This window comes from Erpetoichthys calabaricus, chromosome 2 (assembly GCF_900747795.2).
Source record: "Erpetoichthys calabaricus chromosome 2, fErpCal1.3, whole genome shotgun sequence".
NCBI classification, from domain to species: Eukaryota; Metazoa; Chordata; class Cladistia; order Polypteriformes; family Polypteridae; genus Erpetoichthys; species Erpetoichthys calabaricus.
In genome coordinates this window covers 87,608,207-87,635,741 of record NC_041395.2, presented here as the reverse complement: position 1 = coordinate 87,635,741, position 27,535 = coordinate 87,608,207, and the positions used below count along the sequence as shown (strand labels likewise).

Below are 27,535 nucleotides of genomic sequence, written 5' to 3'. Positions count from 1 at the left end.
TCTCCCAACTGTCCAACTTGAGCTCACCCTCTAATGTACTCACTTCTAATCCTTTCCATCCTCGTCACACCCAGTGCAAATCTTAGCATCTTTAACTCATAGTGTTCAATGACCTGTTATGTTTTAAATCAGTAGAAAGCACAGCTGTCTCAGAAAAAAACAGTACAAATCTGCAATAGTAACCCACTTTTTTTGGTGGGACTAGATTTGTGTAGCAAAATTCTGTGACTTGACTCGCCAGTGCCCAACAACATATATTAAGTATTTAGACTTATTGAAATCAAAGCAACATGTTTGGAATTAATGTGAAGGCCAGTTTCTTTTAAAGTCTGTAAAACTGCCAGCAGGTGGAGTAAGTATTCCTCCCAGATGCTGGAATAGGCAATAATATTGTTGAGGCAGGCACTAAAGGCATTGTGATGCCGTACCAGTCTGTTCACCAAAGGCTGAAAGGTTGTTGGAGCCCTGTGTAGTCCAAAGGGAAGGACACAGTATTTCCAAAACTAACTGGGTTTGCTAAAGTCATTTTATTTTCTTTGAAGATGGTGTCAAAGGGATCTGCCACTAACCCTTTGTCATGCCAATGTTTAAGAATCTAGCTTTACTAGATTATCACTAGATTATAGGGTAGGCATCAAATTGAGAAAACTAATTAAGTCATCTGATGTTATAACAAAAATGCCACAATACATCTGGTTTTGGACCAAGCACAATTGGACTAGTACTTTCTGCAACTCCCCCTAATTTAGCATTTTTCTAATTTCCAGTTTGACTTCAGCTCCTTAATAAGGATGTTCTTACACTATTACCCCAGTTAGTAAGAGCTTTACAAGATTGCATTTTACATTTCCTCATTTTATTGGCCACAGCAAAGGAATGATTACATATTGGGCCATACATAATGGGCATGCCACTTGTCCAAGTTGTAAAAGTCTCTCCTGTAAAGTCATGCTTGCACTTAAACAAAACTAGGCAGGCTTCCAATTTTTCCTGAGCTAGATCCAATTTACAATTTACTGGCTCCTCCATAGCCACATGAGTTTCAACAATCATTGTGTTTTGGTTACCAACCTAGAGCTTTAGCTGATGCATCTGTTCCCATTGTTATTTTAGCATCTCCGTCATTAGTTTTAGATTTTGATGGTCACTCCTTTTTGCCAGGAATTCTGCCTACTATGCCACTGTAAGATAAGTGGAAGGGCAGCATAGAAGTTACCTTTTGTAAAGAAAGAAAATGAAAATAGGATACATTTTCAAAAGGTGTAGATCACTTTGTATAGGCATAGTTGCATCTTTAAGTGTTGATCTAATAAATAACAGAGATGTAATTTTTAATGACAATTTAATGTCAATTTTTAAGGTTGCTTAAAGGGGTGGAGCCAGAGTTGGTCCAGAAGTGATTTATTGAGTCTCCTTCCTAGTTTTCCTTCTTCACTCTAAGGGAAGCAATGGCAATTGAGTCAAAGATTGTGCAACACTCTCCATCTTCTCTGTGTGCTCTTAAAACAGTACCGTAAGATACTCTCTAATGTGCCTGACATTATAAAAATATATATTGTCACAAATGGAAGCATGATGTGTTGATGTTGAACAGTTGGTTACTCAGCCTCTATTTCCCTTCTCTCTAGACTGGTAGAACACCATCCTGTACTGCCAGTGAAACTAAACAGTGAGAAAGAGGAAGAATACAAGGGATCAAGAAATAAAAAATATTCATAGGAAAGAAATGAGTCAAAACTGAAAGACAATCCTAAGCTGGAATGCCAGAACCAGAATGCAAACTGAAAATCATAGTCAAAAGGAGCAGTGAAAATTCAAGATCAGGGATAAATACAAGAGAGAGAATTGCAATGAGCATTTTAGTTTGTAATAGACAGTAATGAGACAAGCTGATATTTAACCAGCCTCAGAGATGATGTTCATAATTGTGATGAACATAACCATGTCCTCTGGCAGTCTTGAACGGCATCTAGGCAACAGAGCTCACAAGATGAAGAGTATGGAGTATAACGATAAATAAAAACAAATTACTCTAACTCACTAGTGCGTTGAAAAAAATAGTAAACTAAGCAGGAAACATTCTATAAACCCTAAACCCAATATTTGAAACTCAAAACCTGGGTAAGATTATTTAATATTGCACAACAAATTTATCTCACTTGACACTTATAACCCATTCAGATGAGAAATGGCATCACTTCCGCTCTGATCCTGACCAGGAAGGACAAAATCTCTTTTACTCCTTAGTCCAATGAATTTCTAGTTGGGATGATGTTTGTGGTGCTACAGCATTATCAATAACATTTTCCTACATTATTTGCACATTTAAATATCAAATTAAATTAAATTAAATTAGTCATCTTATGACTCAGGTGCCGCCGTGAGTGGCAGCCTTTTCAGCAGCTCCGTGTACGACTTCATTTTTCTACCTTTTATTTTTCTCTTTTTTATTATTTTTTTATTGATCACTCCTATCACTTTCTTTTATGTGGATTCATTCCCTGGACACTCTTACTTTTACAATGTGGACATAAATTTTTACACGCCGAGACTCGCCTATTCAAGTACTCAACTTCGAGCGCTGAGAGCAAATGCCAGTGCCGGTGTGGTTCCCTATTTACCCGACGAGGTAAGAAGTCGATATCATGGCAGCAGAGCCGGCACTGAGCTAAAAATGAAGCGGCTTGTGAGAAAGTGGCGTTTTAAGCCTTCAGTGTTTCTGTGATCCTGGGAAATGTGAACTCAATATCAAATAAGATCGATGAACTGGCTGCGCTGGTGAAAAATGTCAGAACCTACAGAGAATGCAGTTTGTTGTGTTTCTGCGAAACGTGGCTAACTAACACCATCCCAGATGCTAACGTGGAGCTACCCGGGTTTAGCACAGTTAGAGCGGACAGAGATGCAAGTACCTGTGGGAAGCACAAAGGAGGAGGACTCACTCTCTATGTTAATACACGGTGGTGTAACTCTGGACATGTTAACGTCAAAGTCTCCACTTGCTGCAGAGACATCGAACTTTTGGCCGTAAGTTTGTGTCCCTATTACTTGCCCAGAGAGTTTGGACACGTCATTGTTGTTATTGTTTACATCCCTCCTCGGGCGGACGTGGAGTCAGCGAGTAACATCATCCATTCTGCTGTTGCTAAGTTACAAATGCAGCACCCTGAGGCACTTGTGCTAATCGCTGGAGATTTTAACCATGTGACGCTGGACAAAACATTACCTGCCTTCTCCCAGTATGTGGACTGTAACACCCGGGGAAATAAGACTGTTGACTTACTGTAAGCAAACATTAAAGACGCATACAGCGCCACCCCGCTGCCTGTGCTTGGGAAAGCAGATCATAACCTGGTTCTGCTTCAGCCTCACTACAAACCAAAAGTGAGGGTCCTACCTACAACCACACGCTCATTCAGGAAGTGGTCCCCTGAGGCAGAGCAGGCACTGAGAGAATGCTTTGGAACTACAGACTGGGATATCCTGCAGGGATCACATAGTGAGAACATTGAGGAGGTTGTTGGATGCACCACTGACTACATCAACTTCTGTATGGACATTGTAGTTCCAGTAAGAAATGTATGCTGCTATGCTAACAACAAGCCATGGATTACAAGTGACATCAAGGGCCTTTTGAACCAGAAGAAAAGGGCTTTTAAAGGCGGTGATCAGCATGAGCTCAAGCGCGTGCAGAAGGAACTCAGAGTCCAGCTCAGGGTGGTGAAGGAGCAGTACAGGAGAAAGCTGGAGCAGAAGTTGCAGAATAACAGCATGAAGGAAGTGTGGGATGGGATGAAGATCATCACTGGCTGCAGCTCAAAGCGGGGTGCCACCTTCGAGAGAGACATGAAGAGAGCAAACCAAATGAACAAATTCTTTAACAAGTTTGACCACCCTAACCCACTCTCACTCTCACCTCGGAGTACAGCACCCTCCACACATCCTTCTGCTGATACCAGCATAGGAGAGACATCCCCACCCATAATTACAGCAGTGCAGGTGAGCAGATAGCTGAAGAGACTTCGTGCCATCAAAGCAGCGGGTCCTGATGGAGTATCGCCACGACTGCTGTGTCGTAGCTGGGAAGTCCTCTACAGCGCATCTTCCACCTGAGCCTGGGACAGGGGAGAGTCCCGAGGCTTTGGAAAACATCTTGCATCACCCCAGTCCCAAAGGTATCACATCCTAGTGAGCTGAACGACTTCCGGCCTGTCGATCTGACGTCACATGTGATGAAGACCATGGAGAGGCTGCTGCTTCACCACCTGTTGCCACAGGTCCAACATGCCCTCAACCCTCTGCATTTCGCATACCAGAAGAAGGTGGGAGCGGAGGATGCCATCATCTATATGCTACACCGATCACTCTCCCACTTGGACAGAGGCAGTGGTGCTGTAAGAATTATGTTTCTAGACTTCTCTAGCACCTTCAACACCAATCAACCTCTGCTCCTTAGGGACAAGCTGACAGAGATGGGAGTAGATTCATACCTAGTGGCATGGATCGTGGACTATCTTACAAACAGACCTCAGTATGTGCGTCTCGGGAACTGCAGGTCTGACATTGTGGTCAGCAACACAGGAGCGCTGCAGGGGACTGTACTTTCTCCAGTCCTGTTCAGCCTATATACATCGGTCTTCCAATACAACTTGGAGTCCTGCCACGTGCAAAAGTTCGCTGACGACACTACTATCGTGGGCTGCATCAGGAGTGGGCAGGAGGAGGAGTATAGGAACCTCATCAAGGACTTTGTTAAATGGTGCGACTCAAACCACCTACACCTGAACACCAGCAAAACCAAGGAGCTGGTGGTGGATTTTAGGAGGCCCAGGCCCCTCATGGACCCCGTGATCGTCAGAGGTGACTGTGTGCAGAGGGTGCAAACCTATAAATACCTGGGAGTGCAGCTGGATGATAAATTGGACTGGACTACCAATACTGATTCTCTGTGCAAGAGAGGACAGAGCCGGCTATACTTCCTTAGAAGACTGGCGTCCTTCAACATCTGCAATAAGATGCTGCAGATGTTCTATCAGACGGTTGTGGCGAGCGCCCTCTTCTACGCAGTGGTGTGCTGGGGAGGCAGCATTAAGAAGGACGCCTCACGCCTGGACAAACTGGTGAGGAAGGCAGGCTCTATTGTAGGCATGGAGCTGGACAGTTTGACATCCGTGGCAGAGCGACAGGCGCTCAGCAGGCTCCTATCAATTATGGAGAATCCACTGCATCCACTGAACAGTATCATCTCCAGACAGAGGAGCAGCTTCAGCGACAGACTGCTGTCACTGTCCTGCTCCACTGACAGACTGAGGAGATCGTTCCTCCCCCACACTATGCGACTCTGCAATTCCACCCGGGGGGGAGGGGAGGGAGTAAACGTTAACTAACATTATTCAAAGTTATTGTCTGCTTTTACCTGCATTTTTATAATATTGTTTTTTTGTATCAGTATGCTGCTGCTGGATTATGTGAATTTCCCCTTCGGATTAATAAAGTATCTATCTATCTATCTATCTAAATGGTGTCTCCTGGTTGAAGCCAAACTCCAAATGGCTCTAAAGGTGATTATTATTATTAACAAAAATAATAAATACAGCAGTGAGATGACTACCTGGAGAAGAAATAAACAAGAGAACAACAAATCTATTGGATCTCTTAGGTCTTAATAATTCTCAGAGCAATAAGTGATTATTTGCTTGTGAAAACACTATATAACACTAAACACACATGACACAAACTGTATTAAGGAGGATTGATAATTAGTGGACAGATGTTATGCTAACACAATATAATATTCATTTATTCATCCATGAGTTTTTAAAAAAATCACTTTATAGAAGAGGGCCACAAAGTCAGTTCACATTCATACGGACTGAAAAAAGAGAAGTAAAATACTGAAAAATGGAAACAAAACTGTATTAAGTTTTAAAATGGATATACTGTATCCCCCTGGTGATTGATGCTTTCAATCCACTTGTGACAAGTCTTCTTTAAAGGCACAGCCAGGTTGTGCAAAAGTGCCATTGTCTGCTCTTCCAAACAACATAGTAACACATCCACCAATTTATGAGTAAATTCAGAGGTAGTCGGTGCCAATACATTACTTTAAAAAAATAATAAAATTCTGCTAGGCTGCTGATAAAGATTTTTTTAAATTCTGACCCCATGTGGCTCACAGACACATTTAAGAAAGCCAGGTAACAGGCTTGCTTTGGAAAGTGAGGGGACAATTCAGGTATTTAGGAGCCTGTAATTTTAAATAAATTTGTATTAACCGTAACTTACACAGATGATTATGCTTACTGATTGTAAAGCTTTCTAAAGCTCATGTTTTCTGTATCATGACTTGCCATACAGAATGTCTGCAGTTTTTCACATATGCATCTTTTAGATTTGGTCAGAGTTCTGCTATGAGATCATTAAATTATTATTCCCAAATTATACAATGCAGTATTAGAAATTGTTTCAGACGGGAGTTTTATTAAAAGAAACAATGAAATGAAAAGTCCTTCAGGGATCAGCTGAAAAGAGGTAGCTGATATTATGAATTTCAAAGAACACTCCTAGTCCAAAGTAATTAGAAATAGAAATATGAGTGTGGGTGTGCCTATTGACATTGTTTCATTTATTTATGGAAACACAGTCATCAATCAAAAAATAATCATCTTATGTACACAGAAAAGAAAAAAAATTCAGGATGACTGTCGTATAGAAGATAAATTAATAGTCTGCCTTCTGCTTATAAAATCAGGAAGAGTGGAACCTGGTGACACTGGAGTATACAATGCTAAAAATGACTTAGGCCACTCAAAGAAATATATAAGCTAGTTATCATGTGGAAATACTAACATCAGAAAAAATAAAAAGAAATAGTAATTCTATAAAAATTATGACCCTTTTCTTCCAGACAAAATGAGGAAGAAGGAATCTGAGCTTAGACCAGTATTTGCTAGGGCAGAAGATGGCAGGAACCTGGCAATGACAAAATGAAAACTAGTCAGTAAGGAATGGAAAGGATGGCTAAAAGAAGTAGGAGCTGGAGGCAGCAATGCCCTGTACTAATGCCAAGGTATCTGAATGAACTTGCCACTAGGATAGATGACAAAAAGGTCAGGTCAAGTTGGGGAGTGTTGCCGCACCCCCCACACGAAGAAACAGCTTGAGATCCTGGTTGGCAACCCCCAGGCAGACAAGAGGTCCTGTCCCATCTTCCATAAAAGACCCTCAATCTGCCGCAGCCAGGTGTTACGTGGGTGTCCCCTTGGCCTTGTCCAGCCACTCAGTCCTCAACAAAGAGGATCCTGCGAGCCAGATCACCCTTGGGGGAATTGTGCCCCATGGCCGTAGTGCCGTAACTGATGCTCCCTCACAATGCAGGTAATGTGCCTCATTCGGTACTCCATGAGCAACGGCTCATTTGACACAAAGTCAAACCAGCGGTACCCAAGGAATCGCCAAAGAGACACAGTACCAAAGGAGTCCAGTCTTTATCTCAGGTCACTGGATAGCATCCATGTCTCTCAACCATATAGCAAGACTGGAAGCACCAGGTCTCTAAAGACTTGGACCTTCATGTTTTTGTATAGATATCGGGAGCACCACACACACCCCTTTCCAGCTACCTCATGACCTCCCATGCTCTCCCAATGCGTCTACTGACTTCATAGGAAGAGTCACCAGAGACATGAATGTAAGTAAATCTCTCGACAAGGTCGACACTCTCTCCGCAGACAGACACACTGCTGACAGCTGTGCCTAAGAGGTCATTAAAGGCCTGGATCTTGGATTTTACCCAGGACAATCACAAGCCCATACCCTCAGACTCATTGTTCAGTCTCTCGAGAGCCCCGATCAGAGCCTCCATTGACTCCGCGAAGATCACAGCATCATTGGCAAAGTCAAGATCAGTGACTCTTTCTTTGCCAAAAGATGCTCCACAGCCACTGGACCCCAAAACCTTGCCCAACACCAAGTCCATGAAAGCATTGAATAGAGTAGGAGCAGCAAATGCAGAGGTTCTACCTCCACTCAGCACAGCACTCACACTACTAATGTACAGGCCAACCATGATATCCAGCAACCTTGAGGGGATAGCACAAAGTCTCAGGATGTCCCACAGGGCAGCTTGATCAATTGAGTCGAATGCTTTACGAAAATCAACAAAGGATGCGAAGAGACTCTGCTGGTTTTCACATTTGAGCTCCATGAGAACCCACAGTGGCAGGACTGCTCCGTTTGCTGGTAGGTGAGCAAGTGATCACGGATCTTATTGCAGATGACCCTAGCAAGGACCTTACTGGCACCGTGAGCAGTGTTATCCCCCTGTAGTTGCCACAATAAAGGCGATCACCCTTCCCTTTCCAGATAGAGACAAGTCCCGTTTTCCAGTCATTTGGGATACCGACCATATTCCAAATGCAAGCAAAGATTGTTTGCAATGCCATGAAGACAGCCTTACCACCAGTCTGGAGATTGGGTGGTTCACAGCTAATTGGAGGATCAGCCTCAGGAACCATGAAACCACAGTTCATGACAAAAAGAATTTTTATATTACAGTAATCCCTCGCTATATCGCGCTTCGCCTTTCGCGGCTTCACTTCACATGTTCTGGTGTTATATTTGTACTCAAAGGTGTACAGAGTGAAGAGAAGAGGAGAGAGGACTGTTCCTTGTGGTGCTCCAGTGTTGCTCACATCCATATCAAAAATACAGTCCTTGTGTCCGCATATCCCTGAGTTTACCCCTTAACTGGGTCAGCTGGATGGTAATGAAGGCCCTGGATAAATCAAAAAACATAATCCTCACTGTGCTGCCAGTTTTGTCCAGGTGAGAATAAGCCTTGAGAGCAGATAATTGCATCCTCCTCCTCCAGTCTTTGTTTGATGGGCAAACTGCAGTGGGTCCAGGTGTTCCACCACAAGATGACCCATTTAATCAAGGACCAGTATTTCAAAGGTCTTCATGATGTGACACGTAAGTGCCACTGGTCTGTAGTCATTAGGTGAAGACTTACCTGCCTTCTTTGGAACAGGAACAATGCAGGATGTTTTCCACAGCAGTGGCACTTTCTGAAGCCTTAGGGATAGACTGTACAAGTGACAGAAGACACCACAAAGTTGGTCAGCGCAGGCCTTAAGAATTCAAGGACTGATCCCATCTTGTCTCGCAGCTTTTACTGTGTATGTATAATATCCTTATTTTTCTCCTTACTTGGTCTTCAGTTATGGACAGGCCACACTGATGGTTAGAGGTGGACTTGTCACTGGCTATTCCAGTTGATGTGGTAGGAGTTGTTGATGTAGTAGGAATGGTGTGGAGAGCCCTGGATTGCTTCAGTCCAGTTGTTATACCCAGTCCTTTTCAGACATCCTTCATGTTATTCTTAGTGAGTTTGTTTTCTATTATAGCTTTGTAAGTTTCCTTTCCTTTATTCATTTTTTTCTTTACCACATGCCATACATCCTTCAGAGCCTCTTTGCCATCAGATTTGAATGCCATCTCATTCAGGTGACCTTTTAAATCCTTAGTAATCCAGGGCTTGTTGTTTGGAAAGCAATGCACAGTCTTTGTGGGTATTGTGTCTGTGATGCAGTGACAGAATCCCTCAATATTGTTAGGAACGTGTGTTGCACAACTTCAGGGAGGATTCATTCTGAAGTGTAAAATATTTCAGTTTTATCCCACACCATTTTGTGCAGTGCTTCATACTGTACTGCAGGATACCTAGTAGACTTTCAAAAAATAATAGGAATGCAAAATCTACTATGATTGGCTAGTGTCGCAGATTAAGGTCGCTGTCGTCCTCTGGAACCCTTCGACCACTCCAGACACCAGGTAAAAGTCCAATAGTAATATTTATTTGGACAATGTACAGTGCACAAAGCACCCTCCACTCCACAATACTCATATAACTAACCAATAAACAATACAATAATCAATCCTCCACACTCCCAGACACTTAGCCACCCTTCCTCCCAGCTCAGCTCAGCGTACTGGTTTCCCAGAGTCCTTTATATAGTCCCTGACCCGGAAGTGTTTCTCCCTTCTGTCCATGTGATCATGAACACTTCCGGGTCGGATAAAAAGCTCCTTTCTTCAACCCGGAAGCACATCGTTGCCTCTTGTCATGTGATCATGACGCACCTCCGGGTTATAGGGCAAGTAAGAGTCCGGCAGCCTCCCCACAGCGACTCCTGGTGGTCCCCAAGGTATCCAGCAGGGCTGTGCATATAAACTACATAGTCCATGAGGCCCTGCTGGAATTCGGGGAACGTCCACACTGTTGAGAGAGCTCCACCTAGCGGCCTGGGGGTGAGGGCCGGAATATTTAGCCGGCCACACACCACACTAGCTGATACCCTATGCATTTTATTTTGTCTTGTTTGCTATGAGTTATAAGGAGACATATTCCTGTCAGTTAACAAAAAATGCATTGCATTATTTTGCAAAAGGTACTGTGTTATTCTACAAAGATACTACCTGGTCCTGTTGGTAACATTGTGCATGCACGTGCTTCGAATACTTCTCTATTAACAAAATACGTTTAGTCCTTCATATGTTGTCAAGTAAATAAAATCCATCCTTTTTTCCTTCCCCAACCCATGCCCCTGAAGATTCAAAATATCTATAGCAATTAAAAGAGTTAAATCTGAACAGAAGCTGTACGAGTTTAAACGTTTCTGTTACTGGATTGCATGCAGCATAATCTTTTCTGGTTGACTACGCTATTGAGCTCTGCAAAGGACTGGCTTACATCCACCATGAAGGCTTCTTGCTTTACACCAGTCCGGCTGCAATAATCACTGGCTCACTGTGACCCTAAACTGGTCAGAATAAATTTCCCCTAAGCACATTCAGTATTAAATGTATACCTAAAATATCTGTTCAGTTCTTGTCACTTGATTACCTGCTTCACAAGCACTTAACCTTTCCTTCTTCACTAGTTGTCATTGTATGGCTGGAACGCATGCATGCACAGTGTTACTGACTGCTAAAGACAATATCTTTGCAAAATGACACAATACTTTTGCAAAATAAGCACAATATTTTTTTGGAATTTACACAAATATGCTTCTGCATGGTTGTAGATCTTTTAAGAAAGAGTAAACCTCAAACAATGAAGCATTAGTAAATTCACTCCATATTTTTGTAGTTTCCTCTCCTCCTGTTGCTACTAACTATTCGTGGGCCTGTGTGTAAGAATATATTTTGGGCTCCTCACCAAGCTCCTGTGACAGTTTCACAGCATATTTTACAAGGAAAACTATCACTTCTCATTTTACTTTAAAAAAAAAAAAGTCAAAGTGTTGGGAGTTGCCACCATCACTTGCCAGCAAATGGAGTGATTTTGTGCAGTGATCACAGTGACTTTCCATAAGTTGACTTGCAGTCTTCTGGATTCAATACGGATCCCCATATGGAAAAGTTCTATAGAAACAGTTGCAGTGTGTATCTGATTTTGGGTACAATTGAGGGTATAGAGGTTTGATTCTCTGCTCTAACTGACAGAACGCAGCTCACATTATTTCATCATTTTTATTTATAAAATCATCATATCTGTCTTTTCTGCATCACACCATGAGAACTGTGCAGTTCAGTTTGATCATAGAGCCAGGAACACAACCAAACTCAGAGACGGTCTAGTCTAGGTCAAGTAATTAGCAAAAGGTCTCTGACTTTGCTTTCACACCCCCTGCAATTCCAAGACAGACATGCACAAAAAATAGGCAAATGCAAAATCTTGTGTAAAACATGTTCCTCTAGCCTTCAGATAGTTATGACAATTTATTTGAATTTCATAGTTCTTTTTTTTAGAAATGCCATTCATATCTACATTTTTTCCATGTAACTGGATCTGGTTCTCGGAAAAACTATTATTCTTCATCTAATCAGCAGAAAAGAGAAACAAGTATTTCCATGAGAGTTTTGTATCGTCAGCATAATAACTGCAGTCACTGCTTTTAATTACTTGTGTGAGAAACAGGCGATAGGTGTGCCGCTTTCATGTCAGTAAAAGACACTGACTTAGTCGTTATTTAAATAATTTGACCTTCAGATCATATTGTGAACACCTAATCCAAAAATTCAAAGGATTTATTGTAAATGAATTACCTTAAAAATCATATACAGTGGCATGCAAAAGTATTCAGTTCCCTTGAAAGTCATCATAATTTTCTACATGACAAGAGACTTGTACATACTGTATGTTTATCCATTCAGTATTTTAAATGTGAACTCTTAACTATAAAAATACATTTCCAAAGTCAAAATAAAACATTTTCTGTAGATATTTAATTGAAGAAGGCAGCCTTCATTCTTTTGGGTATGTAAGTATGTGCCAGTTTTGTTCAGGAGGGATTCTTCCCCATTCTTCTTGGCAGAATTTGTGGTACCCCAGCCCTTATATTTGTGCTTTTTAATTCAGATGTCATTAAAGTGCACATTGCAGGCTTTAAGTTATGGGTATTTATATACATTTCGGTCACTCCATGTTGAAATGACAACACTGTTTCCTACATGGCCCCCTCATTTTATGGCATAGGGCATGCCCCATAATGTTTGGGACACAGCAATAGCAGGTCTATTAAAGCAGTCTTATTTAGTACTTCATCACATATCCCTTGTATGCAATGACTGCTTGATATCTGCGAGACATAGATATGACCAAGTACTGATTACCTTCTTTGGTGATGCTCTGCCAAGCCTCTAATGAAGCCATCTTCAGCTCCTGCTTGTTTCCGGGGCTTGTCCCCTTAAGTTTTCTCTTCAGCATATGGAAGGCATGCTCAATTGGATTTACAACGAATGACTACCTTGGTCATTCAAGAATTTTCAATTTTTTAGCTTAAAAAAACTCCTGTGTTGCCTTAGCAGTATGTCTGGTATCATTATTTTGTTATAGGATGAAGCGCTGCTCAATGAGTTTGGAGGCATTTATTGGAAAAGGAGCAGATAAGCCATTTCTATACACCTTAGAATTCATTGTGCCACTGACGCCAGCAGTTCCATCATCAATGTAGATAAGTGTGTCAGTACTGAAGTGAAGAAGACTGTTTCTGATCTGTCAGACAGGAGTTTAGGTATTTTTCTTGCCCATAGTGAGAATTCTTCTGTCATAAGCAGTGGAGTTCTTCCATGGCCTACCAGTCCCTTTGTGATTACTGAACTCACCAGTGTGCTTTTTCTTGTTACTGATATTTTGGACAGTTGATTTAAGTAATCATAAGGTTTTAACAATGTCTCTAATGGATTTATTCTTGTTTTCAGCCTCATAATGGCTTAATTGGCTCAGCTCTTTTCCTCATGTTGAAGAATGACAACTATAGACTCCAAAGGGTAGAATCAAACTTAGGTATCTTGTGCCTGCACTAATGAAGCAATCAAACACCTGAGTAATTACAAACACTGGTGATGCCAACTATCACAAACATTATGGTTCCCTGAAATGCGGGGATCATGTAAAAACAGTGTTGTCATTTCTACATGGTGTGACATAAATGTATTGTAAAACCCTTTAATGAATGTCTGCAATGTGCACTTTAATCACATCTGAATTGCGCTATTTGTAATTTTGTAATATATACACACAGTATAGTTGAATATGCACTATACTACAGGCAGAGTGTTCTCATAAAGTTGCATTTTGTAGCTTAAAGACAACCTACCATAACTTTTCTGGAAAATGATTTAACACATCTGGAGTGAGTGAAAACATTAGAATAACCTAGACGAGAACAGACCATCTAGCCCAACAAAGCTCATCAGTCCTTTCCACTTAATTCTTCCAAAATAACACTAAGTCCAGTTTTGAAGGTTCCTAGAGTTCTACTGTCTACCATACTACTTAGTAACTTATTCAAAGTGTCTATGGTGCTCGGTGTGAAGAAAATCTTCCTAATATTCGTGCAAAATTTTTCCTTAACAAGTTTCCAACTGTGTCCACGTGTTCTTGATGAACTCATTTTAAAATAACAATCTCGGTCCACTGTACTCAATTCCTTCATAATTTTAAACACTTCAATCATGTCTCCTCTTAATTTCCTTTTGCTTAAACTGACAAGGCACAGCTCTTTTAACCTTTCCTCATACCTTTTCACCTGTAGTCCTGTAATCAGCCTAGTCGCTCTTCTCTGGAACAGATTGGCTTCATTGGTGTGTTATAAAACTAGAATATAACCTCCTTTGACTTGGGTTCATTGTATAAATTGTCAGGTGGAAGCATCTTAATCCATTTTAAACACTCCACAATCATCTGATTTTATCAGAGCTAGAAAATCAGATTGTGCCGCTTGTTGCCTGAATTTTTAGTTTTCATATTAATCAAATAATCCCTTGCTTTCTGCATTTTAAATGTCTATATGCTTGGTTTATTTTCCTTGAAAATAAAATGCCACTAGAATGGGCTAGAAGAGAAGACTTTGCCATGCTGAAGGACTGACATTTACACTAAGTGGTTACTATGCGCTGACATCAGATCAAGACCTTTGATTGTTGTTGAGGGATGTTTGTGACTTTGTTTGCAAGTTTTTTTTTTTAATTCACCATTAATGCACCATTACCACCTAAAACTTTATTTCTGGTTACTACTGAGCTGCTGTGCCATGCTTTTTACATTTTCCTTTGTAATAATTTGTGCAGAATTGTACATTTCTGAAACAATGGCTGTAGGTGCTTGAAAGACTAAACAGGAGTTAAGGGAGGCTGGTGAGAATGCTGATCATATTGTAAGTTAATTATTTCATGTTTGTTTATCTTTGTATAGATTAAAGAACTATGAACATGTGAATGTATAGCACTAGGACAAGTACAGCAAATTACACAGGAGCTCTACGTAAATACTAATACTCAAAGAATTTGGGATGGTAGAGGTGTCTGTCTTAATTGTAAGTTGTGGTATTAAGTGAGAAAGTCAGAGGGAATTGAGCAAGCAATATTGAGATTTGAAAACAACAAGAGATCCTAACACAAGTAATCTTGGAAGTGCCTTGTCTTCCTGTAAGCTAATGAAAAGAGGCAGATGGCAAATCAGAGCAGGCAAAGGGTCTGAATACAAAAAGAGAGTAGTGAATGTCAAGGCTCAACACACAGAAACAAAATCTGCAGTCAAAAGAGAGCTAGAAAAAGGTCCTTGAACTATCTTGAATTATTTGCTCCCAATTAAACTAATATATTCACATAACATGAATTCTGCATCATATGACTGGCAGCAGACATAACAACTGCAAAAAATACTTACCCAGCCGCGAGGTGGGCAAAAAATAGGAGCTGCATGAAAAACGAAGAGATGGTACTGAGGTGAAGACACTGTCACTAATGAAAGAAATATTTTAAGATGCTTAAATATAACATGTAAAAATGCAAAAAGTAACAGAATGAAAAAACAGTAAAAAGAAACCCTGATTCCAACATCTACGTTATAAACAGAGGCACAGAGCAATTCATAGTAGTATTTGAGTAAAAGTGGATGAAAGCCAGGCTGATGCACTTGAAACTGCAGTTATAGGTAGATAAAGGCATTCAGACAGGAACAGCATGTGTAAAACATCCTCATTCAAACATGTTTTAACCTATACTTAAAATTCTTATAGGTTTAAACAACTCCACACAAACAACAACATACAGTATAGCCAATATTCATACAAAATGTAGCTCAAAGTGCCTTGCAAGAAAAAAAAGAGAAAAGTTACAATTACAGAAAAAAGAGAAAAGAGCAAATTATTGCATTGCCAGACCTGCTTTAAGCCTGGACTCACTGACCTTTCATCTATAAAGAAAGCAAGCTAATTCAACTACTTGAGATCAGAGTGCTGACTTTGAGGAGGCAGTAACTGGCCGTCTTTGCAACAGCAAATTAGAAGAGCCCATCCAGAGTCTTTTAAAGGAAAACGGGCTACCTTTCTGTGCCACTCATTAGCTAAAATGGTTTCAGAGAGGTGGAGGCAAAAGATATGTCTCTGGACATAAGAGGTGCACAATATCAGGGAAATCACACCTATTATTTCAGGTGACCAAATGAGAAAAGGGAAAAATGCATGGATAATAAGGAGCTATAGTAGATCCTGGTGCCATTGACCAAAATGTGACAATGTAATAGACAGGGCCAGGTTACCAGTTCTACGAGGCATATTTAAAGAACTTGGGTGAATCTCAGGAAAACCTGGAGTGGTGGTCATTTTAGATGTTCTGTGTGTGCCAGGGAATACTTCACACAAGACTGAAAAGATTAGAAGGATAAACTGCTGGCTCTGATTTTGTTGTATAATAAAGAAGTGCAAAATCACAATGCACTCATTTTACTTTGACAGCATGAACATGACAGCAGTCACTTCGGGGTTACAGGTTTTTCTTAGATGTAAAAAGCTACTAATTACAAAGGTGTATCATGGAATATTTTCTATTTAGAGTTGATCATTGCCCAATGAATGAAAAAAATCAACAATCATAAGTGCAGCACTCATCCATCTCTCTCTATATATATATATATAAAATCCAATGTCTGTCTGTCAGTTTTTCATGAGAGAACTACTTAACGGATTTAAATTGGGTTTTTTTTCTATAATTTGCTTAAACATTCCGGTTGATTTTACAACCTCTCTCATTGTACTAGGTATCATAGTTCGCTTGCAATACCGATTTATTTGTGCGAATCTGAGAGAGATGCAGTGGGCCCTCTCCTCCCCTCTCATGCGCCAGCCTCGTGGCGTATCTTACTTCTCTCATCGCATTAAGAATCATAGTTCAATTGCAGGAGCGATATATCTGCGCTAATCCGAGACAGAGGCTGTGGGCCGAGGGGAAGGGGAAGGGGAAGCAAGACATCAGGAGTAGGGAGCCAGACAGGGCCCTCCTCGCTGTCCTGTTTCACTTCTACGTGGTCAAAGACGGCTAGTAAAATTATAAATAGATCTTTACTGATAGACAACATTCAAATCTTGAGCTAAAGATACCTATTAATTATCTACAAATATCAAACATTTCTTAAAATCTTTTAAAATAAAGTAGTATTGGAAAAATAATCTAAAACATCACAAACTATATGAATTGTTTAGGTCCCACTCAGTATAGAAAATGTTTAAACATGTATTACAAATGACATTCTAAAATTTTCCAGTACTAGAAGTTCTACAGTTATGATGCTGCTAAATGTGAGTGCAGCTTTTGGCATAATCATTTATATTATTGCACTATGCAGGCTCTGTTGAGTACTGTCCTTAAGTTGTGTAGTTCATACCAGTGAAATAATGTTCAATGTGAACAGAAATGGTATAGATGGCATTCTATCATTCTAAAGTTATATGTTGGGCTCCTACATATGTTCCCTGATATGACCATTATTTTTGTCTCTCTACAGGTATATGCTCCTTTTAGGATTTATAAAAACATAATACTGTTTTTCAGTCCTACACTAATAACACTCAACTGTATTAATCATGCATCAATCCTCTCATCTATTTTCTACACAGTTCAAGGTTGCAAGGGGCTGCTGCCTATCCCAACAGCACTGGTGTAAGAAAGAAACCAAATCACAGTACAGCCAGGCATGCACTGGGGCAAATTAATGTTGCTAATTTAACTGAACCAGCAAGTCTTCGGGATGTGCAAGAAAAACAGGAACACCTTGAAGAAAACCCACAAAGACACACAGAGTACTTTAAAACTCCATACGGACAGTAACTAGGCTAGAATTTAATCCCAGCATTCTGGAGCTGTAAGTAAACAGTACTAACCATTGCAGTCCAGTGCTACCCCTGTGTTTATCAATCAAACTTAATGATATTTCTTTACTTACATTTTGAATGAATTATAATACAAATTACTTGTTTTTAAGCACAAAAAATGAGAAATGTGGAGTTACTGCAGGCAACACCAAGACATTTAACTAGAAGGGCAAGAATACTGGTTTATTCAAATCAGTCTGAAACATGGTCGTTATCTTTGACAATAATCAAAAAGCAAGTACTCACGTTACTGTATTGTCCAAGACCTTCTTTTGCCAGCAAAAAAAATCTAGGAAAATTAAGGCATTTTCTGACTATGCAGTACAAAAAACAGTGAACTCATGAATTTGCCTTGAATAGGATCGACTAATTCAATGCTTTATTTGAAGGTTGTTCAAATCCTTTTATTTGTAGCCTAGATGAAATTTGAACTGCCACCACAAGAATCACTACTTGGAACACAATCATATTAGGCCTGTTCTTAAGTCTCTAACACCTTTCCATTAAGTTTAAGGACAGTTATAAACTTCTACTTCTAAACATTTAAAAAGCTTTGGCCTTCTTTGCTCTAAAGGACATACTGTAATGCACACTGCAGAATGGAAACTGATACAGGTCTTCTAAATGTTCCAAAGAGAAATAACATTACTAAAGGAGAGTGAGCAAGAGACCTATGCACTTGTGAGAAAATCTTGCAGTCCACAGGACTCTTCAGTCTTTAAACTGAGGGTTTAAAGGGACTACCTTTAAGAGTTGTGAGCAGATGCAGTCAGTTAAACTTTGTTCATCTGGTTTATAGCAAGTGGCCAAAACACAGATGTTCCTCTGAAAAAACTGTACCTTAAAAAGCAAATAATCAAATTATATAGTTAACTTAGTATTATAATTTATCCTCAGTACTGTATTCAATTCACTACTGTGTCACAGTACTGAATAAAACAATAGTGTGCATGCATTTGTGATTCAGTGGTCTCTTGCTTTTTGTAAACTGAGATTTCAAATGTATTTTTTTTAAAGACATTGTAGTGCATTTGTGTAGCTGCTTGTAACGGCAGATAAGTCATAGTGATTACTGACTAAAGTATCATTTTTGTCTTCCATTGTAAACTTTGCTGTTTTAATAATCCTTTAAGGCTAGGTTTCTAATAAGTGTGCTGAGAATTCAGATGGGAGCAGGATGAAAGTTTGCTGGGAATAGCCAGGAGTGGGATCAAAAAATCAGTACCCCAAAAACATCTAGGCAAAGCTTTTAGCCAAAAGATCTCAAATTGGTAATGCTTTCTGCCACTGTAATGGATGCATCACTGGTCATTCATATTTAAATCAATTCTGAAGACTCAAAACTTTATTTCAGTGTATCATCATTAAAGTGGATAATTAGTCTATTGATTTTGCAATATAAATAATAAAAGTTACTTTAAGATAGCTACTATAATAGCTTTTCAAAAATGCATCCGCTGAGTGCATTAGGGTCTCAGTATGTTTTTTTTATGTTTACCATTATCCTACTGTTAATCATTAGAAACTTGTTATAGAATGTCATGATTCATTTTAGTTCTTCTTCTTCTTTCGGCTGCTCCCGTTAGGGGTCGCCACAGCGGATCATCTTCTTCCATATCTTTCTGTTCTCTGCATCTTGTTCTGTTATACCCATCACCTGCATGTCCTCTCTCACCACATCCATAAACCTTCACTTAGGCCTTCCTCTTTTCATCTTCCCTGGCAGCTCTATCCTTAGCATCCTTCTCCCAATATACTCAGCATCTCTCCTCTGCACATGTCCAAACCAACGCAATCTCGCCTCTCTGACTTTGTCTCCCAACCATCCAACTTGAGCTGACCCTCTAATGTACTCATTTCTAATTCTATCCATCCTCATCACACCCAGTGCAAATTTTAGCATCTTTAACTCTGCCACCTCCAGCTCTGTCTCCTGCTTTCTGGTCAGTGCCACCGTCTCCAACCCATATAACATAGCTGGTCTCACTACCGTCCTGTAAACCTTCCCTTTCACTCTTGCTGACACCCGTCTGTCACAAATTACTCCTGTCACTCTTCTCCACCCATTCTACCCTGCCTGCACTCTCTTCTTCACCTCTCTTCCACAATCCCCATTACTCTGTACTGTTGATCCCAAGTATTTAAACTCATCCAACTTCGCCAACTCTACTCCCTGCATCCTCACCATTCCACTGACCTCCCTCTCATTTACACACATGTATTCTGTCTTGTTCCTACTGACCTTCATTCCTCTCCTCTCTAGAGCATATCTCCATCTCTCCAGGGTCTCCTCAACCTGCTCCCTACTATCGCTACAGATCACTTTGTCATCAGCAAACATCATAGTCCACGGGGACTTCTGTCTAATCTCGTCTGTCGACCTGACCATCACCATTGCAAATAAGAAAGGGTTCAGAGCAGATCCCCGATGCAATCCCACCTCCACCTTGAATGCATCCATCACTCCTACTGCAGACTTCACCACAGTCACATTTCTCTCGTACATATCCTGTACAACTCTTACGTACTTCTCTGCCACTCCCGACTTCCTCATACAATACCACGTTAATTTTTGTAATTTTTACTGCTGTTTTTAAGTTTTCACAAAATTTTTGTGTTCATTTTTTTGGGTGCTAGTTTTTTAACAGCAGCTACAAAATCTAGCAGCTGCAGGAAGGTGTAATGTCAGCCAAACACCACTGCACATACTATCATCCATACTTCAGATCAACAAAGGAACAACGCTCAATAGTTAAGCACTACAGCAAACTAACATGAAAAAAAAGAAACCACTGGTTTAGATACTAACTTCATTTGACTTTTTACTAAGAATACCACATAATGTTTTGGTTTTGTGAAAGGCTCAGTGGAGGATACAGTGTCTTTGGGGTCTCATGGTGTTTCCAGGATCTAAAATAATAATAAAAGGACAAGTGTCTGTGTATCTGTGTGTCCCTCAGGTTGCTATTTTTCTGTTATATGCCATTTTGTATGGGATTCATGAAAGAAGTGCTTATGTTGGTGATGCATCAACTGTTGAAATTAGATTAGATAAACTTTATTAACTTCAAGGAGAAATTTATATTTACAATCCCGAGGGGAAATTTGCATTAAAAAATACATTCAAATAGATGGTGCATTGTTAACATTTAAATAATGAGGTCTACACTGATTACTTAGATTTCAACCCATATCTTAGACAGGTAGCACAGCATCCTGTATATGTTGATTCTATAAAAACGGGCTTACTTTTACATCTTTAGTTTTTTCTTTTTCTTTTCTGGTTTCATTTTATCAAAGTTCTGTGCAGCCGCCTGTGATGTTAGAATGAAAGTGGACACCCCAACTTGTCACAAAATTCACTGCTTCATACCGTCTAAAATGAAGCCTAAACAAGAAGCAATAAAGAACTACATAGTTAGATTCATGTTAGGCAGAATGCCCAGTGGGTCTGCACTGTCTTTTGGCCTGGAACCCCTGAAGATTTTGTTTTTTGTTCTCCAACTTAACTAGATTCTACTTTTCTTAATTATATACCTTATGTAAGTGTGCATTACTTGTTTATCTTTTGCATACTATTTATTAATTATTATTCTTCTCTAAATTCAATTAGTTTCTCTTTGCATGGAGCTACTTCTTTGACATGTTGTAAAGTACTTTGAGCTACATCCTTTGTATGAAAATCCATCCATCCATCCATTTTCCAACCCGCTGAATCCGAACACAGGGTCACGGGGGTCTGCTGGAGCCAATCCCAGCCAACACAGGGCACAAGGCAGGAACCAATCCTGGGCAGGGTGCCAACCCACCGCAGGACACACACAAACACACCCACACACCAAGCACACACTAGGGCCAATTTAGAATCGCCAATCCACCTAACCTGCATGTCTTTGGACTGTGGGAGAAACCGGAGCGCCCGGAGAAAACCCACGCAGACACGGGGAGAACATGCAAACTCCACGCAGGGAGGACCCGGGAAGCAAACCCAGGTCCCCAGGTCTCCCAACTGTGAGGCAGCAGCGCTACCCACTGCGCCACCGTGCCGCCCGTGCTATAGAAATAAATGTTGCTGTTTACTGATGACACTGTATTTTCCAGTGGGAACCTGCTCTCTGAAAAAATAACTATTTTATCTTGTAGTTTTGGCTACATTCTTAATTCAAATTATCTTAAAATAGGTGAAATCACTGCAGCAACTGGATTATTGATTATATTTAATGCACAATACAAACACTACTTTTGCACTGCTTGTGATGAGTCTACCTAAAGAAATAATGTAGCTGAACTGGTCAAATGATGTAGGCTTCTAATTGGTCCGTCTATAAGACTAAAACACTGCTGATGGACTTTAAATGAAGGAAAAAAAACACTCTTTATGCATCAATGGCTTCAAGTGTCTGATATTTGCAGTACTCCGATATGGAAAGTCAACACATCTACAGTGGTCAAGTAACAGCATGAAGTCACAGTTATGCTGTGTTAGCATTGCTACCTCTCAGTGAGGAGACCCAGGCATGATCCTGTGTGGAGTTTGCATGTTGTTTCTGTGTCCCTTCAGGTTTCCTCTGGGTGCTCCAGATTTCTCTCACAGTCTAAAGACATGCAGGTTAGATGAATTGGCATTGCTAAATTGGTCCTGGTGAGTGTTTTCTGCGTTTGCCCTGTGATGGTCTGGTGCCTTTTCCAGGTGTTATTCCTTCATTGTGCCCTAGGCTAGCTGGGATAGGTAAGTGATACTAGCAACCAAAATTAAAACAACAAAACAATTTGTGACTAAAAAATTTTGTTTTCATTAAAGCAACAACCTGCCACAAGAATTCTTCAAAGTTCCAACACTAAACTATAATCAATTGTTTTATTGTTCTGGAGTATTAATGTACATCTTGGCATTGTAAACATGCTAAAACATTTTGCTTTTAACAGAATTGGATAATTTGTTTAGGTTTGTCAAAATAAGTAAAATTTTACGCTATTTTTTGTTGTTGTTGTTCAATGGCAGATATGATTTTGAAAGTTATGGCACTTTCTAACCCTTTTAATCCAGACCAGGGTTGTGGGGGGATGCTGGAGCCTATCTCAGCTATGTAGCATAGGGCACAAGGCAGGAACAAAACCTGGGCAGTGCCCCAATCCATTGTAGGGTGAACACACACACACACATACCAAACATGCAATTGGCAGTATTCTGCATTCCCAATTAACCCAATCTGCATGTCTCTGGACAGTGGGATGAAACCAGAGCACTTCGAGGAATCCCACAGAGACACTAGGAGAACATACAAATTCCATACAAGGACGACTCCGGACACAAACCATGGTCTCCTTACTGAATGGCAGCCATGATTCTGAAAGAAGATTTTTTTTTTCACCTAATTAATAGATGGAGCAGTTTATAATGCATGTATAGGGATCATATGAGCACTGGAACAAATCATATTTAAAGCAAAGCATTTTTTAGGCTAAAATAATATCCAGTCATGCACCTCTTTGGTAACCCACTTCACTGTTGCTGGAACCTGGGACACAGACATCAATGAGGGAACCAAGTACGGACATGACCCCAGTCCATCTCAGAGCACAAATGCTAACAAACAAAGCCACTTCAGAGTAGCCAATACGCCTCACTTGCATATTCATCAAAAGACCTTAAAAAAACTCTAATAGAGAAAGTAAACAACCCAGGACTCCAGAGATGTCAGACAGTGATGCCAACCACTTTGCTCTGGTTCCACCCAGCTGAAATGAAATTAATAACTGTTTTTTCCTATTGTTACCTTGTGACCTTATATATTGCAACTATACTCAAATATTGCTGCTTTCTTGAGTTATGCTTCATGGTCTCATGCAAGTATCTGTTAAACTGGTGAAAATCATCTGGTCCATTTTGAGCAATGGTAATTAAAAATTTTCAGTCACCTGAGTTAACAATGACTGTTGAATTTCCTCTTTATACCAGCAAAACTGTCAACTTTCCGCTTAGCTAGTACATTCCTAGGCAATTTCTCACCATTTCAGAGTATATAAAGCTAGCGGAACAAAACACAGGAGATACTCATTTGGACTTAGAGCTTTTGCAGTTAGGTAAGTATACTTTCTTTGACAATTAAATGAGAGTTGTGGTAATATATTTGACAGGGGAAAAATGATTGCAATACAAACAAAAAATATTAGCTAAAGGGAGCTGTAGTTAAAAAATACATTTTATAGGCTAGCAAATTAAATGTGTATGAAACAAAAGCAAAAAACTTAAAAATTATTTTATTTGTTAGGGTCATATGCTGCATGTGTATTGCTAGAAATCATAAGGTCAACATATAGGGGTAACAAATTTGTTTTTTGCTGTTGAAAACCACTGTCCCTTACTTGTGAATTTCCCATTGGGATTAATAAAGTATCTATCTATCTATCTATCTATCTATCTATCTATCTATCTATCTATCTATCTATCTATCTATCTATCTATCTATCTATCTATCTATCTATAAAAGGCTAATGTAAAAAAAAAAGTAAGTATGAGTGAGTAATTAAAAATTTCAGCATATACAGGACAAGGACAGACTGAAGTACAAGAGTTTATTATAGAAAGAAAAGGGTAGTATAGGTCTGGGATCACCAAAATGATTTAAATAATAGAAATGTGTTACCTGAGCACAGCAAGAAACAAAATGTCACTTATGAAACTGTTCCCTAGGATTTCACACATGGTGCATCTATGCAAGGCAAAATAGGAAGCTGCAGTTCTTCTAAGGAGAGTGGAACAGTTTGAATGTACGCAAATGTGTGTTTAGGATTTTTTTTATATTCACATTGGTTTCAACAAAGTCTTCTCATTCTTGGAAAATTCCTTCTCCATGACAGACTGACGAATAACAACAGGAAACACATGTTTGTAGTAAATCCTACAAAAGGAGCTGTATCCAATTACTGACTCCAAGGGTCTAGAAGTGCATAGCTCTCTTTAAAAATAAGTCAAGAAGTTGCAAACTGTTGTGTTTTTGGTCTCTTTTCTCTAATATTAGTCTTTGGTAAATAATTTGATAACATTCACTTAAAATAGGCAACAATACAACAACAAAAAAAATCAGACAAAGAGCAAATACTTTTTCACTATAATGTACTTGATATTCTTACCTATTCTATATGTGCTTTGTGCTGATTGCATTTTACATTCCTTCTTTTTTCTTGATTGTTTTTTTAACATGATTAATTGATTTAAAGCTTGTACTCTTATTGTGTTGTGTTACGTGCAGACTGGCAATCAACTTCACAGAATGCAGGCGGCTATCAAAACTTTGGTGCAACAATTCAAACATTTTGCAGGAAGTGATGGGAATGCAGCCACACTCAGTAAAGAGGAGTTCAGAAAACTGGTGATCAGTCAGCTTCCTGATTTTGTCAAGGTAGTGTTTTAAGAATATCTTACAACGTAGTAAACAATTTTTGCTTTAGGGTATCAAATCCTATCCTGACAGCAATGGGTGCAAGACAGAAACCAAACAGAGGATACTTATTAGAACTTGTCATTTGGTGGACACCTGTATCTAGGGTGACTTACAAGACAATATTTAAGATACAATTGGAAACATTTGTTTTGTTTTTCCAGTTGCAACACAGGAAGGTGAAGTGACTTGCTCATGATCACACCATGTCAGTACCAGGATTTGAGCCCACAAAGTCTTAACCAGTACGCCACAGAGTTTGCTCACAGAGGACCAATTTACTCCTCTGCCCCCCTAACCTGCACCAGCTTAGGATAAGAGAAGAATAAAATATCTGAGGAAACCGATGAAGACATGCAGAAAACATTCAAACTCCACAGAGATAGATCCATTACCCTGGACTTATATACCTCCACAGACACATTAATCAAGCCATTGGCATTTTAAGCCATAACAAAGTTGTAACAAGTCCAATGTGTATCAAAAATAAAATGGTTTCATAATTCTAACACTGAAGCTATACTATATACCCCCACACGCATTAATCAAACAATTGGTACTGCAAGCCTTTGCAAGCCAAAGCAAATATAATAAGTATCAACAACAAAATTGTTTCATAATTAAAACACAATGATAAGTAATAATTGTAGACTACACACAATCTTGTACTGCCATTAGTAACTTACTTGCCAACACACAAAATAAATCATTTTTTATCTTTCTACCTTCCCACCTGGGAACATATGCCACAAAACCTATCTGAACTGTAGTTTCACTTTGTCTCTGGCAAGTATATTGCTCTAACTGTATATAATACACTGCTTGCAAATTTTTGTGAAGTGTGTTCTATTATAAGGTTAGCATTGTTATAATTTTTTATTGTTTGACTCCTGCAATATGATTAACACTTCCACATGGTCTACAGAGAAGGTTTCTATATATACAGTAGTATAGTTTAAGATTTAATCTGCTATTCTAATTGCCAAGGAGAATGTGACAAGAATTGAACAGTAGAGGGCACAGGAGCCACAATATTTGAAGAACAAGCCTGCACAGCATCACTGCAGCCTCTTCAGTAAACTGTGTTATTTAGCTGACAGATTAAGACATTGTACGCCTAACATTTTAATCAGTACTGTTTCCATGTGGTGAATTCGTAATGCTCCACTGAGTGCCTAACATCCTTAAACAGTACTGTTTCCATTTGTTTTCTTCACAATCTGGGTCAGACTCAAAGCCTAGTCTACAAGTGTTTTTTTTCTAGGCACAGCTAAAGCGCAGAAAGTAACAACATTTATTTATATAGCACATTTTCATACAAATGATGTAGCTCAAAGTGCTTTACAGGATGAAAAATGACAAAAAAGACAGAATATATAAAATAAAATTAGGCCATATTAATTAACATAGAATAAAAGTAAGGTAATAATAAAGTTTTCTCAAAAAAATAAAAACAAATAAAGATGGAAAATGCCTTTAATTTTGCAGTAGTACCTTGGGACATGTTAAAATGAAATTTGCCAAATTTGATGTTGTGGTTAATACTGATACCTCTCAGATATCATACATGGACTCTGCAGTAAAAGTGGTGCCCAGACTTGATCAGTGAAGTAGGCATATTCAAACACTTGAACCTAAGTGTTACTTTACTGCATTAGGTACTTATTCTTTTGATATGCTATGGATTTATTTAAATTATATCAATAATGTTGACAGTTTAGGGGAAAAGGTACATACTTAAAATTATTCTTAGAACTTTTTTTAATTAAATTATAATTAAATCAGGGTAGATTCATCGACGACTGCAATAAGAAATTATCAATATAGATTTTGTTCTTTTTTAATGTTGTTTTGCTAATGAACTGCCTTATATCATGACAATGTCTAAATGCACACCATAGACAAAGATTTAATTTATTTTGTATTATGTTACAGGATGGCAGTGACCCTGCTGTGACTGACCAGCTGTTCAAGTCAATTGATGTGAATGATGATGGGGAGTTGAACTTCATGGAGTTTTGGAAGCTGATTGGGCAACTAGCAACAAATTCTCTATAAAAGCTCTAAAGGAAAAATATTTTCCCTAATTATTTGTGATTCTCTTTTGAACAAACATTTAATAAACAATGCCATTTTATCAGGTAATATTAATGTGCTTTTTTAAGTCATTTTGATTTTATAGTAGAATTACCATGTGTGTATGTAGTCGACTTTGTTGAGTATAATTAAAAAATGTTTACAGCTAGTCTCACTTGTGCAAAAACATCAAAAAACAAGCAATAGCAATATGAAGTACAAAAACACACTACAGCAGAAAATGAAAACTAAAAAAAGTAATGATAATAAATATGCAACAGTATCAAGTGTAAACAGCAG

At 39.2% G+C, this 27,535-nt stretch overlaps 1 protein-coding gene across 1 annotated transcript; it reads left to right on the top strand.

Annotated features, from left to right (window-relative positions):
* Positions 1-23,696: 23,696 nt before the first annotated feature.
* s100a11 (S100 calcium binding protein A11) lies at positions 23,697-27,304 on the top strand. Its single transcript, XM_028794052.2, has 3 exons — positions 23,697-23,801; positions 24,971-25,120; positions 27,095-27,304. Exons 2-3 carry the CDS (start codon positions 24,992-24,994, stop codon positions 27,215-27,217), a joined length of 252 nt encoding a protein of 83 aa, XP_028649885.1. The 5' UTR covers positions 23,697-23,801; positions 24,971-24,991; the 3' UTR covers positions 27,218-27,304.
* Positions 27,305-27,535: the final 231 nt, after the last annotated feature.